The following is a 20,081-nucleotide window of genomic DNA, read 5'->3' as shown; positions in this document are numbered from 1 at the left end:
AACTCTGACCTTTTTAAAAGGCTGCTCCTGCTGCTAAATACAGTCACAGATATTCACAAAGGGCCCATCAAGACATTCCAGGAAGGACAGCTGAACTACAGCTGCCAGACAACATGAAATATCTCGCCCCCCTTAGGGTGAAAACTCACAACACATAAAGTTGAGCTGCTTTATTCATAGCAGGTAAACAAATGCCAAAAGTCAACTCTCACTTAGTTTCTAGGTAGCTATGGCAAACCAGTGGGCCTGCACAGTGCATCAAACTATCTGGCTTCTAAACAGTGTTCTATTGCCAAATAATTAGCTTGGATGACTCAGATTGTGTTCTGTTTCATAGTATTTAGGGATGAACTGGCTATTTCCTGTGTCTCAAGTCTGTCTGGAGCGATGTGTGCCACAGACGTGTCTACACACTTGTTCTCGGAGTGTTTCCTGTCGTCCTTTGGAGGGTTCAGTGCTCTTTCTATGTCTGGCAGCCTCATTCATTCCTTTGTTAATGCTAAATTGTTTCTTAAAAATACTTATTTTTTATTATCCTTATTAGGGATGCTCCGATCGCCAAATTTGGGGCCGATTGCCGGAATCAGTATCGACCGATCCGATCGAGTGGGCGGGGCCTATGGGGATCTTCCATTTAAAGTGACGTTTAAAACTGAGTTAATTGGGCTTTTCCTCTCTCTCTCTCTCTCTCTCTCTCTCTCTCTCTCTCTCTCTCTCTCTCTCTCTCTCTCTTCTCTTCTCTCTCTCTCCTGACAGCCTATCAGTATCCCATGCAGCTCACTGATCTAGTAATGAGTGACCCGAGTCACCTGACAGTGAAGAATACATTTATAACTAGTTTAGCTTGTTCCAGAGGTAGATGAAATCAGCGGATCGATCAGAGCATCCCTAATCCTTATATATTTCTTAGTTTTACCTACTTTGTAACTTGTTTTTTAGATTGTTTGTTTTCGCACCACCAAATACCAAAACATATTCCTTGTATGTGTAAACGTACCTGGCAATAAACTTGATTCTGATTCTATAGTCCTGCGTATTGGCTTATGAGCATGATCTTCTTTAATTAACTGATTTGTTTCTCTCTCTTTTGTGGACAGAATGAAGATGCCTAAGGCTGGGAGGTAGAGCCCCCCCACCAGAGAGAGCTTGTTCCAGGGCTGGGGCTGGACCCAGAGACCCCTGTCTGGGGGTTGCAGGGCCCTACAGCCCTGTGTGAGTCTGGACTATGGGGGATAGAGGAGTCGGTGCAACTGGAGGAGATGGGGTGAACAAGTCCCATGTCCTGTTCGACAAGTTTGTCCAGGGGACCACGTTCAAGGGTACGCTCAAGGCCTTCCAGGACCTCTGTGACCATCTGGAAGTCAGGCCTGGCGAGTACAGGATCTTCTATCACAAGCTCAAGTCCAAACTCAACTACTGGAAGGCCAAGGCACTCTGGGCAAAGTTAGATAAGCGGGCTTTTCAAAAGGAGTATAAGAAAGGCCGTGCCTGTGCCAACTCAAAGGTAAACCCAGATTATCACAAACTGCATGCCTAGTTTGAAGGTGACTTTGTTTCTTCTTGGTGTCATTTCAGTGAGAGCTAAATGTGGTGCTTGTTGTAAAAGAATCATGTAATGTGATGCTCACGGTTGCTATTAAAGTTTTAAAGTGTATCTGACCGCCAATCAGCGGCTGTATTTGTTGTTGTTAAAAAGTTGAATTGAAAGACTAGTACGTCTTTGAACTGTGGTCTAAAAATAAAGTTAATTTAATCAACCAACTAATAACATTTCCTTTTTAAGATTAATACAATTTGTAACTTAGCTTAGCTTATGCCATGCTATCTAAATGTAGTTAGGCTTATGTTCTCTTTGCTCATGTTAGCTTACAGTATGCACTATGCAGTGTTTCCCCTAGGATGGAGTCATAGCAGCGGTGCTAAGGCACGTGGGCCCAGCATAATGTGAGCACGGAGCGCGTGGAAGTTTTTACTGTGTGCGCGTGCGAAGTGCGCCCCGCCAATTTGTTTCTATGTGTCAGCACAAGAAAGGCCCTTGAGGCCTAGTACCAGGGCTGGTTCTAGCCAATTTGCTGCCCTAGAAGAGATTTTATATGTAAAGAATAAATGAAAAATCTCTACAAAAGGCTAATGCACTACAAAAACAGAAACTTATTGACACAGGTTATATACGTCAAAATGTCTTCAAATGTATTCAGTATTGTATGAGCTTGTTTTAATTGGGGAGTGGACGTCACATCCTCTAGGGGTCCGGGGGTATGCCCCCCTGGGAAGATTTTTTTGAAAATTTTAAAGTAAAATGCTTCAATCTGGTGCACTTTGAGCACACAATTACTAGAGACCTGATCTAGGGGGTACAACTCTAAAACACCCATATGAAAAAGATCGGTTTACATTTTAATAATCAAATAAGTATATGAACATAACCAATAACCTACCATAGCCAATAACAAATAAATGTAGCTTATTTTATTTTTGTTGTTCATTCATATATTATTTGACCTAGTTAACATTTATTTATTTATTTATTTATGCATATTTTTGTATCTCTCCAACTTTAAACGATATTTTTGGATTACTGTCCAATAGTAGACATTGGAATGATTTCAAACCTGTTTTTATTTATCCTAATAATTATAAAGGAGTGCCTTGGAAATATGTGTTTACATAATTTGTGGTCAAAACGTTTGAGACCCACTGAGATAACTTGGACTAAAATTAACTTATCTAAACACTCAGAGTCCTTTACCTCACTGAGCCTCTCAGTCTGACAGGAGAGCTCTCCTCCAGAGTGGTTGTAGAAACATCTACTTCTTATATCCGTTAGCGCTGCTAGCACCAGATTCTAATAACAACAGCGCCGGTACCGGTGCGCCCTCTCTCTCGCTCCCACGCTCGCACTTTGGCTGTGAGCTGCGGGCGCCTGATAAGCCAACATCCCCCACAGTGGCAATGTCTCAACATTTTGCAAAAATACACCTTTATTGAACATACAGTAACACAAATACTACAAATCCACATAACAAACAATCAAAAATGAAGAAGGGTCGCCACTTATTATTATTTTAATAAAAAGTAAAAAAAAAAAATATATATATATTTTTTTTTTTTTGGGTACCTGGCCCCCTAGCAGTGGCGCGCATATTTCAGCAGCGGCGCTGCACCGCCACTATTTGTATATAGTGGAAACACTGGTATGTTATGTTATCTTAAGTGGTCTGGTTTTATCCTACATAAATCAAGCTAATTAACTATTTTGTCATATTTTAGCTTGACTTATCTTTAATTAATTAAGCTTTGTCCTAGCTTTCGGACATTGACAGTTTTGATAGGTGGGCCCATGACCATTTTCCAATCCACGCAAAATTGAGTTGCAATGGATTTTCTTTCTTAAATTTAAATGAGGTGCGTGTAGTGCTGCGTACCGGTACGCCGAACCGGTACTGGACTTGTAAAAAGTTTCGGTTCAAGTCCGGTTAAAACCGGAACGTCAGGAACCGGTACTTGGACTTGCAAAAAAACTGGCACTTACGTATATTCTGGTGTCTGTGGTTATTTAAACATTCCCTGATGAACGTTATTCAGCGTCAATAAATGAGTGCTAATCCCAGTGTGCTCAGTGTACAACATCACATGTCATTTCACCTTCGATTCACGGTTTGAAAACGTAGCGTTTCGCCACATGCTAATGCTAACCGGAAGTGAAGACTTTTCAGAATAAAAGTATTAAGTAAATAGTGTGAACTTCCGGATTTTCATAAGTCATTTGTAGACTAAGTGGAAAAAAGTGTTTTTTTTACATTTGTACTTTTTAGAGAAATGTAGACACAAGTTGGAAGGGAGCGCAATAAACCTGACGAGTTTGAATTTGAGTTGATTATGAGTTAATTTTCAATTGATAATTAGCTCACAATAAGTTCACTTTAGTTACTCACGCAACTTGACACAAGCCATGGGTTCAGGTCCGGACTTATAAGTCCGGACCTGAACCTGAACCTCTGGACTTGAGTCCGGACCTGAACCTGAATGTGAGTCCAGGTACGCAGCACTAGGTGCGTGTCAAGCATCAACATAGACTAATCAAGCTTGCTTATTTTGTTAATAGCATGTTAATAACTACAGCTTGATTTCACTCAAATACATTTGTATTCTCTTTGCGTGTTGCAAAACAGGTAATGCTTTTTTGGGTTTCCAGCCTGTTGTGAAAGATGGACAGTGGATCTGCTGTTCCATGTCAATGGTTGAAATCTTTCTCAGAGCTTGTCTATAAAATGTGCTTCTCTCTGTATGCAGTGTGTAATCATTGGTGCGGGGCCATGTGGCTTACGTACAGCCATCGAGCTGGCCTTCCTGGGGGCCAAAGTGGTGCTGCTAGAGAAGAGGGATGCCTTCTCTCGGAACAATGTGCTGCACCTCTGGCCCTTCACCATCCAGGACCTCAGGGGCCTCGGGGCCAAGAAGTTCTATGGAAAGTTCTGTGCTGGTGCTATCGATCATATCAGTGAGTTTTGTCGTGCTATTGTTTTCTAACACTACCTATATGATTTATTTGCTTGGATAAAGAGTTTGATGTGCTTAAGTGATGCATTTTTGGGTTTTGTAGGTCAATCTTTTCTATCCTTCTCTGTACTGTAATAAAGGTATTCGTCAGCTTCAGTTGATTCTGCTCAAAGTGGCTCTCCTGCTGGGCATTGAGATCCATGTCAACGTGGAATTCAAGAGTCTCATTGAGCCCCCAGAAGATCAAGAAACTGAAAGTAAGTGAGTCATAAGCTGAATGACAAGAAGAAGAAAAATGAATGGAAACAGAACATGTGTTCCATCAGGGAGCTATCTGTCGGAGACATTAAGCTGGCTCTGTTGATGGATTTCTGCCTGATTACACATCTTGTGTGTTTTCTCAGGGATAGGCTGGAGGGCCGAGGTCCACCCCAGGACACACCCTGTCAACGAACTCGAGTTTGATGTCATCATTGGAGCAGATGGAAGGAGAAACACGCTACCAGGCAAGTCTGCATATACTGACTGGAAGAAATACATCGCAGGTTTTTGCCTTGACTAAACCAGGCAAAACACAAACAGCCCTGTTTGTGTTTTCTAAGCTGACTTGGTTGTCAGTCAGAACGATTATGATCTCACTTGTGTACAGCTGTGGTCGGCTGCATGACCTCACTCCGATCCTCACGTATGAATGAACATTTGTGCACATTTGTGTATGCGTGTGTTTGTTTGTGTCTGGCTGCTACATCCAAAGAGAATTTCTGACAGCTCTCCCTGCAGAGAATAATAGGAATTGTTGAATTGGCTGTCTGTTTCCTCTATGAATGTTGGGGCCTCATGCCACACTGGCAGCAGGAACCCCTGTGGAGCAGAGTACCATGATCTCTCCCCGTACTACTGAGAGCTGCATCAATGAAGGGAAGCAGCAGGCTCCCTCTGGGATAGCCATGAACTTCAATCACATGGCTTGAAAAACAACAATACTGTTTATGTTGTCATGATACAGAACATCTGGATACATTTACAGTGTGCATTTGCAGGGTTTAATATGTCGTAAAAGCAAACATAATCACAGTGGTGGTCGGTAGGGATGGGTACCGAGTCCCGGTATTAAACGGGCCCTGGGGCTGAATTATTAAAGACCGTGGTACCGTTAAGCTCTGACGTTATCGGTCTTTTTATCGGTACTGGAGACATTTAAAAAATATGTCATATGTATTATTGCTACACAAACATTATATTGCTGTTTTAATTTCGCTAACTCCGTTTCTAATATGCAAAAAGACTGCAAAATGCGTCTATGAGTATTTTTAGTATTTTCGATCTTTTCAATCCAGACGAGAGATCTCTCTCACACACACACACACACACACACACACACACACACACACACACACACACACACACACACACACACACACACACACACACACACACACACACACACACACACACACACACACACACACACACACACACACACACACACACACACACACACACACGGAGGAGATGGCGGAGAGAACTCGCTCCGAGGTGTGGTTAAACTTTAGCCGTCTCGATGTGGACAATGCTCGTTACCAAAAGTGCAATAAGAGTTTAGCATGTAATGGCGGTAACACAAGCAATTTGTCTAAACATTTAGCAAAAGTGCACCACATTCAGACGGAGGAATGAATTCACAATTTGTTTAGTTAGTTTACCTTTTTTTTTTTTTTTAAAGTACCGTTAAAAGACCGGATCGATAAGCGGTATCAATAAAAGTAGTAGTACCGTTAAAACCTTAACGATACTCATCCTTAGTGGTCGGTTTCTCATTTGTTGTTTAATATTGGTACAATGCAGGTCTGATTTCTGACCTTTGAATCTGTTTCCTCTTGTCATTTCCTCCAGGGTTTCGGCGTAAGGAGTTCCGGGGCAAACTGGCCATTGCCATCACTGCAAACTTCATCAACAGGAACACCTCAGCGGAGGCAAAGGTCGAGGAGATTAGCGGGGTGGCCTTTATCTTCAACCAGAAGTTCTTTCAAGACCTCAGAGAATCCACAGGTTTGTCACATACAGAAAATGTCAAGATACAAAAAATGGGGACTTGGTGTGCAAAGGCTTTAACCTCTTAAACCCGATTGCCCCCGCCGGCGGGGGAAAACACAACAATATTGCACGAAACTGTGTCTCAGGGCTTCTTTACATTTAACAACCTAGTAATGTGTCATTCCCACTTAACGGGAAGAAACTCAGCTAACTGACGATATGAACCATTTTTAGCTAAACGAAACACAAGGGTAACTCTCTGAATTAGCACTAAGCGAAAAAATGCTAACGCACTTAGAACATAACTCGCGGTAGCGATATGTTATACTTACGGCAGCGAAAGCCAGGAAAGACAACACACACCTTCACTTTACGGGGCCAAAACGGCAAATACGTCTTACCTAAAAAGTTGTCTTCAATGGCATTAAAACGCTGCTGAAGGTTAATCCAATTGTGTCACTTTGAAATGATTACTGATAATACATCATCATATTTATGGCAATAAATGTATTTTTCATATAGAGTGTAAGGGAGCTTCCGGTTTTAGGCATGCTGCATGCGCTTCACTCTCACTCACCAATGGCAATGTTTAGATGGATTTAGGAACCGATTCTGTGGGGGAAAATGTGAAATCATAGACATGGATACAGCAATACAACAATGGGAGCTGCCTGAAGCACTGATGAAACAGAAAAAAGGAAAACTGAGGACATAATCTGTCCTTGGACCACATTTCTGAATTTATCAGTTTATCCAATTAAAATGCTTAACATTAGGTTTGATGCCAAGCCTGCCAGGGTTTATTGCTGACATGACAATGTCTCCGGGGCTTTGTGCTCCGAGTCGTCTAATTGCTCCTCTAGTGACGACATGACAGTCAGCTCTGGCAATAAGGAAAGCAATTTTTTTTGGGGTAAACAATATGTCTTTCTCTTGGTCTTTTTAGGTGTTGACCTGGAAAACATTGTCTACTACAAGGATGACACGCACTACTTTGTGATGACTGCCAAAAAACGGAGCCTGATGGAGAAAGGAGTCATTCTGCATGTGAGTCATCAAAGCCAAGCTCTGTGTGTGTCTTTGTCTGATTGTGTGTGTGTGTGTGTGTCCGTGTCTGTGTGTCTTAGTGACAATTATTGGATCTCATTATATCCCCTGTAGTATATATAACAGCTGTATGCACATAAAAGCTGACTAAATCAGAAGTCTGTCCCTCTATTGCCTTTTTGTCTCCCTCTCTTTCATTTTTCCAGTCTTTTATTCTCGCTCTGTTTCTGCCCAGCATATGCCTAATGGTCCAACCAAGCCAAAAGTGTTTAGGAAACAAATCAAGCACCCGTACTGAGTGTTCCTGTCCTCACTGTACACAGTAGGTTCCTTTCTCTGGCCATTTCCCACAGGAAACAGGACATCACTTTTTTAAATCAATGTCTGAAGGTGTGCTTTCTTTGGGTTGTGTCTACAAAAGTATTTCACATTAACATTTTTGCAAACCACATCTGTCCAATTTTAGATGAACATGTTAGTCTGTGTGTGCATTCTCATGGTTAACTGATGACATTAATGACGTTTAGGTAGACACTGTAGTCTGAAGCCTGAGGGTATTTGGAGGACGCAGGCACGTGTTAATGAAAAGCAATCATTTACCGGCAGAGTGGCAGATCCTTTTTATAGCAATGCAATTGACTCATTCCTGCCCCTTGGAGAGGGATACAGGAAGGGTGGAGGGGGCCACTGAGGGGCGGTGTTACCACACAGTTCAAGGATTTAAACTGCAAATCAGAAATCCACCCTCAATCATTTCTTCCACTACCCTGCCCTTCCTCTCACCCACCATCACCACTGTCAGCCTGGCATTGGACAACCAGGGAGCCTGAAGGTGGAAGAATGTGCGTCTCACCGCCCTCTGTGAAAACATGTCACTTAGAAAGCATGCAGTGATTTGATGCTACATGTTTGAGAGACTTGTGAACTGCACGGTTCATTCCAATGCAAGTGCTCTTTCTAGTGCTGTGTGTTAAAGGGGCTGTCAAGTTTAAATTACTCCTTAGTTTACACAATGTCACTACTGCTAAATGTGATTTATCCTGGTCACAACAAATATTACACTGTCTTTTGAAATGTCACTAATTTGTCAGTTTATAGTTGCCCTTCCACATACCTTACTTCAGGGATCACCAACTACACAATTATTCCTAGAGACACTTCCGACGGCCAGCGATTTTTATATATAGCCCTGCATTTGGAAGTTGTTGACCGGGGGTGGGTTGTTAGAGGAGCACGCGCATGTACTGTCAAGTCGTCGGAGCCTCCTAGCTGGGGCTACTGTGGAGCGCATAAAGCAGACTTTTCACGCTAACGAAGGATCACTTGTTCTTCAGGGCAAGGAAGGCTACGCAGTACGCAGGCTACTGTCCCGCAGCTGCTGCCTCTCTGTTGGACTCCGGTACTGCACATTACTCACGAGACGTTGTAAAAAAAATGAGTGGGGGGCCAACGCACTAACCACTCCACCAGCGCCACAGCGCGTACCGGATGAGAATGCCTAGCGTGACAGATTTGGCGCGCGGGCCGCCAGTTGATGGTCAAACTCTAAATCTTTGAGACTATTACAGTAATATTGTGTTAGATGTGTCAGATAATTATTAGAACTCTACAGACCCAGCCATTAGTTACATTGACTACAAATAAACTTTGATAAATGTATAAGTTATAATTTTCGAAATAGCTTCCCTTTATTAAGTGGTCACATAGTAAGTGCAATAACACGCAATACTAGGTTTGGCTTTTTTTATAGATTTTCTATGAAGCTGCCAACAAAATATGCTTATTAGTAGGTCATTATTAGTTTGAGGACTCTTGCTACTTCCTTGAACTGCTGATTGTGTAAGTTGTAACTCACCACAGTTCTCGTTACATCTCAGCTTTCATTCGTTTTCATCTAACTTCTAATTTCATGCTTCTCTTGCAGGACTATGCGGACACGGAGATGCTGCTGTCCAGAGCTAACGTGGACCAGGCTGCCCTGCTGTCTTACGCCTGTGAGGCCGCCGACTTCTCAACCAACCACCAGCTGCCCACACTGGACTTTGCCATCAACCACTACGGCCAGCCCGACGTAGCCATGTTCGACTTCACCTGCATGTACGCTTCAGAGAACGCCGCCATGGTGCGCCAACGCAACGGCCACGCGCTGCTGACGGCGCTCGTGGGCGACAGCCTGTTGGAGGTGGAGTTTTTTTTAAAGCTTTCCATGAGAGAACTTTGCTCTTCCACACGTGTGATGTTTATGCTGTTCTTCAAAGGTCCCATAGTCAGGATGTTTGGATTATCAAGCAGGTCTAGGTGCTATATATATTCTATTCTCATTTTCAGAAAAATATCTGTCAGGACTTCTGTAATGTTGTGATGTCAAAACTATACTATATATACATAGAAAGTGCTGCTGCGGTCATTACCCTTGCTGCAATCGCAATGCATAGAACCCAAGAGATCAATACTTAAGACCCAGAAACACTGACCAATCAGAGCAGTTGCTAAAACTGAGTGTTTCAGAAAGAGGTATACTGGTATATTCAGAAAGAAATTATTAGTAAAAATATGTGTTTTTTCAAACATAAAAGCACGTAAACATGTTTTAGTAGGAAACCTTAATACAAGTATGAAGCTGAAATGTAGCATAATAGGTCCCCTTTGAATCTTGTTTCACAGGCAGAGTTATTATTATATCTGCAGTTCTTCTGTAGCCATATTTGGTTGTTGAATTTGATGTCTCTCCAGCCCTTCTGGCCCATGGGCACTGGTATCGCCCGAGGATTCCTGGCAGCCATGGACTCCGGCTGGATGGTGAAGAGCTGGGCTCAGGGAAAAACTCCACTCGAAGTTCTAGCTGAGAGGTAAGGGTGTTGAAACACTCAAACACATACCATATTCTTGTATTTTACACACATGCATGCACGCACAGCCACACAAGCATAATATCTCTCCTCTAACACACCCATTTATCTCTAAGTGCTTTACTAGGAAATGTGCCTGTACTGTATGTGATTTCAAGCACCAGTCCCACCGCTGCTAGTACTAATGGGATAAGAGGCTCTCGTAAGAACTGAATGGAATGTGACTCCCCTACTGTAGTGTGCCGTTTGATTACAATGTTACAATGTGTACATTATTTATGCTACTTATTTTATTGTTTTCCTCTTTGCTTTAGGGAAAGTATATACCGTATCCTGCCCCAAACCACGCCAGAAAACATCAGTAAGAACTTCAGTCATTACAGCGTGGATCCAACCACACGTTACCCCAACATTAGCCTTAACTTCCTCAAGCCAAGCCAAGTTAGTACAACAAATCTCAGCTGCCATATTTGAAAAGCAATACAAAAAACACATGTTATCTTCATGGAATTCAATATTTTTGGAATTGCAGATATGTAATATAATGTGTTTTTTTCCCAGGTGAGGCACTTCTGCGACACAGGGGAGGCCAGGGAAATGTGCATCGAAACGGAGAATGTGATCAACTCATCGACACCCAAGTTGGCCAGGAATGGTTCGTATCTATTACATGCTCTAAAAAAACCAATATACACTTATGCTAACTGATCAGTGTAGGATGTTGCTGCAATCACTGTTGCTGAAATGTAACAATGAACTATTTCCACTCTAGACAATTGTCTGCTTGACAAGCAGCTGCAAGGTAACACAAAGTCCGAATGCATGGTGTTGCTGTTCAGGGACTCCTAATAGCTTTAACAGTTTGAAAGTCTACCGGCGGAGTACTCATGAATTAATCATGTTAAAATGACTAGTGGAATGATGGAACTCCCGGATGGACTGATGCAGTCGTTTGTACTAACTGGGTCCTTGACATTTCGCTTTGACCTCCCCTTTTATTTTGTTAGTACATTTTTAGCTGGATTTTATTTTTTTTCCTGTAAGTTCTGCATCCTATCCTAACCTCTCATTTGCATCCCTCCATTTCTCATGGTTAATAATACTTCCTCATTGGCTTGTTAAAACTGGTACTAACATGGTTCATGACGCCATGGATGACAACATTTTATGATCCTTTGCTCAGCCTTGCCTGACCAATGCCATGAGTTTGGCCAGCTATAAATGTGTAGTGCTTCCCAGAAACAGTTTATATTTCTTTCCATGTTCAAGCTGCTGTGGACCATAAAGCCTTCTCTTTCTGCCAAACCAGAATCCATAGCTAGATCCAGTAAGCTGCTGAACTGGTGCCAGAGACAAACGGAGGGATACAGGAATGTTAATGTAACGGACCTTACGATGTCTTGGAAGAGCGGTCTAGCTCTGTGCGCCCTCATTGACAGATACAGACCGGACCTCATGTGAGTATCTGAAAGAAATACGTACAAAACCATGAATGACCCATCTGAACTCGTACTCTGTCATATCGGTTTGCAAGACAATAACTTTTAAAATGCTTGTTTTCTTAATTGGGTCTGGATCACTCATCGCTATGCTAACATTGTAGCATCTCAATTAAAACTCACGCTAAAGTCTTCTTAATAAGCAGGGCTGCACATAACTGGTGCGCATGCACACCCCCCGCCAAAAAAGGAGCACCGGATTATTTGAAGAGAGAGAGAGAGAGAGAGAGAGAGAGAGAGAGAGAGATACGAGGAGAGAGAGAGAGATAGTATCATGAGATAAGAGGATATCTAGATCTAGCGCATAGATGCTATAGCGAATTCGTCTAGATCTAGAGCATCTCTCGCTCTTATGCGCCTCTCTGCTCTCTCGCTCTCTCTCGCTACTCTTCTTTATTAATTCGCGAGCCATTTAGGTTTAATTTTTTTAATCCGCCCGATCCCTCGCTATCGTGTGAAGGGCCCCGTTCATAAAGTCAAGACCCCCTCAAAAGGTCCGGTTAATTCATTTTAAGGATGCGCACCAAGCAACATCTCCAGGTGCTCCTTTGAGATCCAGGGCAAAAAAGTTATGTGCACCCCTGTTAATAAGGCATACATATGGCAGTGAAATTATTGCTTTTACACATATTAACATTCTTTGTAAATATATAAACTCACCGGCATTTAAGATATTTATAATTGATGACAGGAGCCCACACAAAAACGTTTTCCTCTATTTCTGATCTAGCAACATCAGGATGTTGTCAAATAGGCTTTTGCAGCACAGTGTCACCCGTTTTTTACATATGTTGCTGTATTAAACGCAGCGTTCGTATACCACACCATAAAGAGCAGTGATTAATACAGATGGAAAATTAGTTTTGCAATAAAACATTGCATCTTCAAGGCATATCTCTCAATGGAAAGAATGAAAGGGTTAAAACTGCCGCAGTGCCTGGAATGACCTGCCTGCTATGTTTATGCGTGTTTATCGGTTGCAGATCATGTTTATTGTCTGTTTGGGACCTTGGTTTTGAGTTGTGCATCACTGTAAATGAGGTGACAGCTACGAGTCATTATGGCCTCTTGGGTAATTAAGGGAGCCCTCCTCATGTCCCGGCTTCCCCCCCCCCCACACGCACGCACGCACGCACGCACGCACACACACACACACACACACACACACACACACACACACACACACACACACACACACACACACCACACACACACACACACACACACACACACACACACACACACACACACAGAGAGAGAGAGAAAGAAACACACAACAAACAACACAGTCTCCATCTGCATTGCCTAATGTAGTTTATTACCCTCTGGAGCAGTGATTCTCAAACTTTTTTCAATAATGTACCCCCTTTGAAAAAAAAATGCAGCCAAGCACCCCCTGATCAGCTCAAAAACTATTTGTTAGGGACAACATGCCTATATAAAGAGGTACAGTGCTGCACCATCAGTGTCTGATTTATTAAAACAACAACCTCGTAACTGAGAAACACTTAAATGCTACATTTCAAATGTTTACAATCCATCACTAAATCCATGGTAAACCAATTTTAACATCATGCAATAACACTGAGATGACATTAGTTGCATTGAACTGATCTTTTTAATAAGTTGTACAATGTAGTGAGAAACATGGGCTCGTGCTTCACTGAGGACCTTTGTCATTCTGACAGGGAGGCTAACTGCAGTTATCACACTTCGTGTTTTGAAATATGTGTAACTCTAGTCTATTAATATAAAACCCACACTGCTCAAACTTCGTTACTTTTCCTAAAATTGGTATATTTATCTATTTATCTATTTTTTCATTATCATAAAATAAATCTCACGTACCCCCTGCAGTACTCCAACGTAGCCCTAGGGGTCCGCGTACCCCCATTTGAGAACCACTGCTCTAGAGGCTATATTGCTATTAACATTAGAAGCTATTAGTGTCTCTGTCCTGCTTGACCTTTACCAAGTAGTGCAGCAGTTGTGCTCTGCTGCCTTTGATAGGCCAGATGATGGGAGGAGGAGAGGAGGGCGGGGGAAGAGGTGTGGAGCTACCTTGGGAAAACTGCGTTCACGTGTACGCATGTAGAAGACGAACGATTCAGTGGAGAGTAAACTCTGTGGTTGCTGGGAGGTTCTGAGGCTTTTAAATGGACTGTATGTGCAGTGCAGATGTATTGATGACTCAGCTTAATGGTATTTTCAACTGCAGTATTAGTTGATGCTTATGCTTTCCACAACATGGACAGTATCCTGCTGTCAGAAAGGCTTCCTGATTAGTGTGTCAGTTAATTTCTATCTAAAGCTGCTTTGGAGGAAAATATGGATTTGCTGCCTCTTCGCTAACTTTGCTAATTCATCAATAACTGAGACAGATACTTGATACCTTCATTTATTGATTAGTGTGCAAGATGATCATCAGTCATATGCTATTTCAAAGAAGTTGTATGCAAACCTTCATTTCAAACTAGAAAAACATCAATCATGATGTTGGGGATATTTTTAAGAAAGGAAAGCTGCAATAATAACATTAATTTATAATATATCAAATGTGTGCAATGTAAATTGGGGAGCTCATAGTGTCTTACAACATAATGTCTGCGATTTCTCTCTACTCTATGTAGTTTTAAAGTTTCTGCCAGCTCATTGTTTTTGTATTACAACCCACGACTGCTTTGTTTGAATCTCATGCTCATAGCATTGTTTCTTTCCATCCACACCAGGCAGATGTTTACAGAAACAACCAACCATTACCTCTCAGACATACAGAGTTAGCAATAAGCACAGTGGAGCATTTTGCAGCTAAACATCCAGATATATCCCTCAGGAGGTGGTAGTCGCAAAACAGGGCTCAAGGATGAGTGAATGTTGCACTTATATTAGTCAAATAAATAATGAATGATAATGTGCCTATATGTTTGTCGCATTTGTAAATATGGTGCTAACACGTTTGCTCGTGACATAATGGTGATGTTATGTTCACAGCTTGTTTCTGCTTCACTCAATGGGACAAAATAATCACACCATTGTTCGCCAAAAGTATTTTCACCTTTCAATCACAATACAGTAGCTCAGGTTTTAATATAGCAATCAATGCAGAATCGTAAAGCTAATGTCTTGAGCTGAAATCATTTAACAATTCATTGATTGTTGAATTATTTTTTCGGCAACATTGCAGACAAGACTATTTGAAGTATCTCAAACATGGAGATGCCCTTTTTTTTATCTGTTTCATATCATATTAAACTACATGTATTTTGGATTTCGATGAACCATATATTTACCATTTTGGTTTTATTATAAAAACAAGTGTTAGCTTCAGCCTTGAAAAGAAATCACATATTTCCATTCTCTCACAGAAGAAACATTATGAATTGCTAAACATGCATTTAATCTTCTTGAGATCGCACAAACAATCCCATTCAGCTGTGATCTGTGAAGCGTGTTTGTGTGTATTCATGTTACATTTACATAGATTTATCATTTCTTTAAAAACTAATCCTTTGTTTGCGACTAACTTTTCATTTTGCACCATATCTTCATGATTGCGTTCACTCTCCTGTCCCGTCTAATTCTCAATGTTTGCCTCTTCCTCCCGCCCTCAGTGACTTTGTTTCCCTGGACGAGCGCAACCAGGAGAAGAACAACCAGTTGGGTTTCGACGTGGCGGAGAGGGAGTTCGGCATCTCGCCCTGCATGACTGGCAAAGAGATGTCCTCTGTGGTGGAGCCAGACAAGCTCTCCATGGTCATGTATCTCAGCCAGTTCTATGAGATGTTTAAGGACACAGTGCCACCCGGAGGTGAGAGCAGGCAATACACTGCAGCTGCTGCTTCTGTATTGTGGTTATTGGACTTGTCTGTTATTACATACGTTTCATCTTCTGACAGAGGCTTTGAAAACTTAATTACCCATAACACTGAGAGGATTTAAAGCTCTTAATGTTTTTTCCTTTGTGGATTTATTTTCAGATAACCACAACATGAGTCCTGAGGAGAAGGCAGCCCTGATATCCAGCACCAAATCCCCCATCTCCTTCCTTAGCAAACTGGGTCAGAGCATAGCAATATCCAGAAAACGAAATCCCAAGGTCAGTGTCTGAGAACAACCTCGTCAAAATGATGTTCCCACGCAACTTAACTGCATTCTAAATTATGTTTTGAAAGAAATGTATTTTCTCCTGGATTACAGTCACAGTTTTGAAAATACAGTACATTTAAGAACAAGCATGCAACAAAACTACTTAAAATAGGTCCAGGATGTTGCTTAAATTAAGTACCTTTGTTACATTATTTCAATTACTGATGTAAAATGCGAAAATAAGTCAATGATGATTTATTGGTTTAACACGGCACACAAACATCTGTCCTGTGACCGCCACGACCGCAATTTAAGAGAATATACATTTCCCTTTAATTGACAATGCAGTAATGTTCTATTTGACTGCTGAATAAGTGCCTGTAAGCAACCCTTGATTTGACCTTGAAAAGTCATTACTTCATTGTTGTAGTATGGAGTAAAAAATAACTCATGACGTGTCACCAACAGGACAAAAAGGAGAAGGATGTGGATAGTTTGGGGAAGAGAAGGAAAACCAGCCAGTCTGAAGACGTGAGTACTTCTGACAACAGCACGTGTCAAATGTTGAGATTGTGATATTTGGTTGGAGCACAACATCTGACCAGAACATTGTAATCAATCCCAGTAGACTGTCAGCAACAAGATTTCTACTTTCTCACAGGAGGAGGTATCCAGGTCCGGTCGCAACGACAGGCCTTCAGTCCCAGCTGTCGTGATAGAGAGAAAAATGGAGTCCTGTGCTTCGGGGAACCACAACAAAGTCAAAGTCATGGCCACCCAGCTGCTGGCCAAGTTTGAGGAGAACGCTCCACAGCCTTCAGGACTCAAACGACAGGTATGGAAGAAATCATGTGGCTCTTTTTCTGGTGTAACAGCTGGCAACAAGAAATATGTAGTCAAACCTTTTGATTACTTTTGCATTGTGGTTTGTTTTTCCCCCACAATGAATATTTTCATGAACATGTAGGTCTCTCGCTGTGTGACAGGGCCTCTGGTCTCATGATTGAAGAGCTGTAGGCCACTGTATTAATGAGCTGAGCTCCAGAATGCTAATGTTGGTCAGGCTGGGTATTGTTCCTGTGTCATGTAGGCGGCCTCGAAATGCTGACTGGGCCTGGATGGCTCGGGTGAATCGGTTCGCAGAGCTTTGGTTTGCTTGCCACTGAGAGTGGGAGGGAGGAGTGGGCCAAAGGGAACACTAGAGAGTATTGTTGATGGAGAGAAAGAAACTCTCCACTGTTGAGAAAATGTCTTGTTACTGTATGTCTTGGAATAGCCTGGATTTGACGTTTTGTTTTAAATATAAGCTTATTTGTGTATTGCTTTGGCTAGAGGAAGTCTTTTAAATTCATCAATGAAATACCTGATTATGTTTACTTAAATGCCATAAAGGTCATTTACTACTGCAACAAAAAGCCAGAGTTTGGTGGCATTGTAAAGAAGAATGGGATCATTGGAAAATGTTTTAAATGTGGGCGGAGAATTATTCGCATGGATTCACATACAAAGTTTAGACAGGTTGTAGGGAAATTGTTGCCACTAGAGGCCACTAAGATTACCCGTTTACTTGATAAAAAAAACAAGGATTTATTTAGGTGTGAAATTAAAACCTTTTGAAAATCGCTTAGATATGACTCCAAATATATATGACAGTCCTTGTTGTTTTAACTGTTTTAATGCAAAATCTTACCTACCTTTTTAAAAGTATCACATCTCCGAGCTCAGTGGGGAAGACTTTCTAAATGCTGAATAGTGGAGCAGTTGCTGTTTATTCACACATTAGTATATTTCCTCTTTTCCATCTATTTTTGATGTACGTTCTGCATGGTATTTATTTACTGTGTTATAAATATCCCCTTAATCTCTCAGCATGATCTTCTCATGACTCTGTCATTTCCTTATCTGTTCCTTATATTTTTTTCCATCTTCTGTTACTCCATCCGCCCTTGATTCACTTCCTTCCTTCTGTTTTTCTCTCCTGGATTACACCTCCCGTCATGGACCATTTCATGATGCCTTGCATGGTTATTCGGGGCTTCTCACTGGCCTCTCTTGCTGTCACTCATCATTATCTGACCTCAAAGGGGGACTCTCTGCCCAATCTGGACCAACTTTTGCCCACTAGCCCACCCCAAAGCCCTGTGAATGAGCCAGTGCGCCTTGCGCCTGTCCCAGCATGGAGAAAGGTAAAGAGTAGAAACGCCCCGCCTCGTTACCATAGAGACTAACCACTAGACTGACCTTCTAACCATATGTCCCTGTGGTGTGTCATAGTGGGACAGCTGCTTTGTGCTAGCCTTTTAGTCGGAGCCTCCCTTTCTCTGTAGATAGTGTACAGTTCTGAGATGTGTAGGATTAGCTCTTTTCGTGTGGTTAACAAGTGTTTTAACCAATCAAATAGCTGTATATGTGTGTTTCTGTGTGCGTGAGAGATACACAAGAGTTTGTCAGCTTCATGGTTTATCGTTGCTTCTCCTGTCCTGGATCAGAGACGCACTCGGCAGCAGGAGCAGCTGAGCATTCGTTACAAAGAAATGATCAAGGGTCAGCCCAACAGAGGGGAGAAGGTACGGTTAGCCTCGCTGGCCTGGTAGTCCTCCAACTCCTGCCACATCCCATTAAGTCCAATTCAACCCCCTTTAGATCATTAAATAATTGGCCTTCCTATCAAGAAGCAAGGGGAAGGGAAGGTAGCCTCACTAATCCAGGCAACTGTTACTCCTGTATTCATTTCACAGTGGAAAACATCCACTGAGAACCAAATAAGCCCAACGTAGATCAATCAGCAACATGTTCGGATGGTGACTCCAAAACGTTGTCAATAACTGAATGAATCATGTGTTTTGAAATCTTATATTACATTTATTTATTGTAACCAATTCATATTTGAAGGCAAAGACCAGTGAGAGTCAGTCCAATGCTGGGTTTGTTTATAATGATGAAGGAAGGGTTCAGGTTAAAAGTACAGCCATAATAATTATGACCCAATGCATGTTAAAAGAATGCAAACAGACTTTATATTCATAGGATTATATTATCTATGCTAGCCAAAATATCCTGTTCTCTCCCACAAGCCCTTTTTGTTGTGTTAAATGTAACTTTAAGTTATTGAATTACTCCGAGTCCTTCTGGCAATGCACATTGTATGCCGCTGCTGCAGCCCTGTTATGCATTTAAAAATACAAATAAAAGGCCTAATCATTTGTCAACAAAAGTTAAAATAACATATTTTAGTCTATTATCACAGTTACTTTTTGTCTAAGTTATGGGGCAGTTGTAGTCATAGATTTCATTTAATAAAATGAAGACTGTTTAAAAAAAACTGTAGTTTTGCTTTATAGATTTCTTCTAAACAAACAAAAAAAAATGTCATAACATTTTCTTCACCAAATAGCTTATCGTGTATCCTGGAAGCGTAACAAACCTGTTACATTTCTTTACAGATCAAATATTGTTGAAGATCTTTTATGGCTTTTGATTTAAAATCTACATTCCGGAGTGTTCTTCATCCCTACATCTTGCTGGTGTGCTTTGCAAATTGTGGCCAATTGTTGATTAAGTGAATCATTTGAAAAAAGTGACCAGATAAAGAAAACAGAATAGTCTCTACTGTATCTATGATGTCTACCTTCCACCTCTTTCTTGTTGCTTTTTCTGCCACCTTTCTATGACCTCCAGTTCAAGTTTCCCTGCTACTGCCCTCAACCTTTAAAAGTAAATAGAATTAAGTTGTTTTTTTTGTTAGACACCAACCCGAATCGTAGATGTGTAAACATTGTGTTTACTGAGCAATATGATCCACTGTATATCCACTCCTCCAGCCTCAGTAGAAGGCCGCCTGTAGCCAGCAGGCCTGTCTGGTTGTCTTCCTGCTTTACTGCTCTCTCATGCGTATACTCAGTCATCACAGTGAAGTGCCAGCACCACTTTTCTCCTGCTGATGCTTAGAAAGTTGTATTTTTCGTTCTCGTCACTAGATTAGGCATGCACCTCACAGACATTGATTTGAAGCTTCAAACTCTCCTCTTTAAAGGGATTTTAATTCACTGCTGTGTCTTCTCATTGC

The 20,081-nt window shown here is 41.6% G+C and overlaps 1 protein-coding gene across 5 annotated transcripts in view; it reads left to right on the top strand.

The window, feature by feature from the left end:
* mical3a (microtubule associated monooxygenase, calponin and LIM domain containing 3a) overlaps positions 1-20,081 on the top strand; it is a 93,172-nt gene that overhangs the window by 38,602 nt on the left and 34,489 nt on the right. For 4 of the 5 annotated variants that reach the window (XM_034084841.1, XM_034084839.1, XM_034084842.1 and 1 more), the window contains exons 2-16: positions 1,098-1,504; positions 4,294-4,501; positions 4,641-4,757; positions 4,905-5,006; positions 6,394-6,549; positions 7,481-7,581; positions 9,506-9,763; positions 10,315-10,430; positions 10,745-10,871; positions 10,992-11,085; positions 11,740-11,887; positions 15,541-15,737; positions 15,907-16,025; positions 16,484-16,546; positions 16,677-16,850. In XM_034084841.1, coding sequence (XP_033940732.1) covers positions 1,226-1,504; positions 4,294-4,501; positions 4,641-4,757; positions 4,905-5,006; positions 6,394-6,549; positions 7,481-7,581; positions 9,506-9,763; positions 10,315-10,430; positions 10,745-10,871; positions 10,992-11,085; positions 11,740-11,887; positions 15,541-15,737; positions 15,907-16,025; positions 16,484-16,546; positions 16,677-16,850 — 2,259 coding nt within the window. In that variant the 5' untranslated portion in view covers positions 1,098-1,225. Of the gene's footprint in view, positions 1-1,097; positions 1,505-4,293; positions 4,502-4,640; positions 4,758-4,904; positions 5,007-6,393; positions 6,550-7,480; positions 7,582-9,505; positions 9,764-10,314; positions 10,431-10,744; positions 10,872-10,991; positions 11,086-11,202; positions 11,233-11,739; positions 11,888-15,540; positions 15,738-15,906; positions 16,026-16,483; positions 16,547-16,676; positions 16,851-18,099; positions 18,202-20,081 lie in introns of all 5 variants that reach the window. The other variant, XM_034084840.1, reaches the window with a different exon arrangement.

This window comes from Pseudochaenichthys georgianus, chromosome 6 (genome assembly GCF_902827115.2).
Source record: "Pseudochaenichthys georgianus chromosome 6, fPseGeo1.2, whole genome shotgun sequence".
Lineage (NCBI taxonomy): Eukaryota > Metazoa > Chordata > Actinopteri > Perciformes > Channichthyidae > Pseudochaenichthys > Pseudochaenichthys georgianus.
Note: the sequence above shows the minus strand (reverse complement) of the source record. Positions and strands in the feature narration are given on the sequence as shown.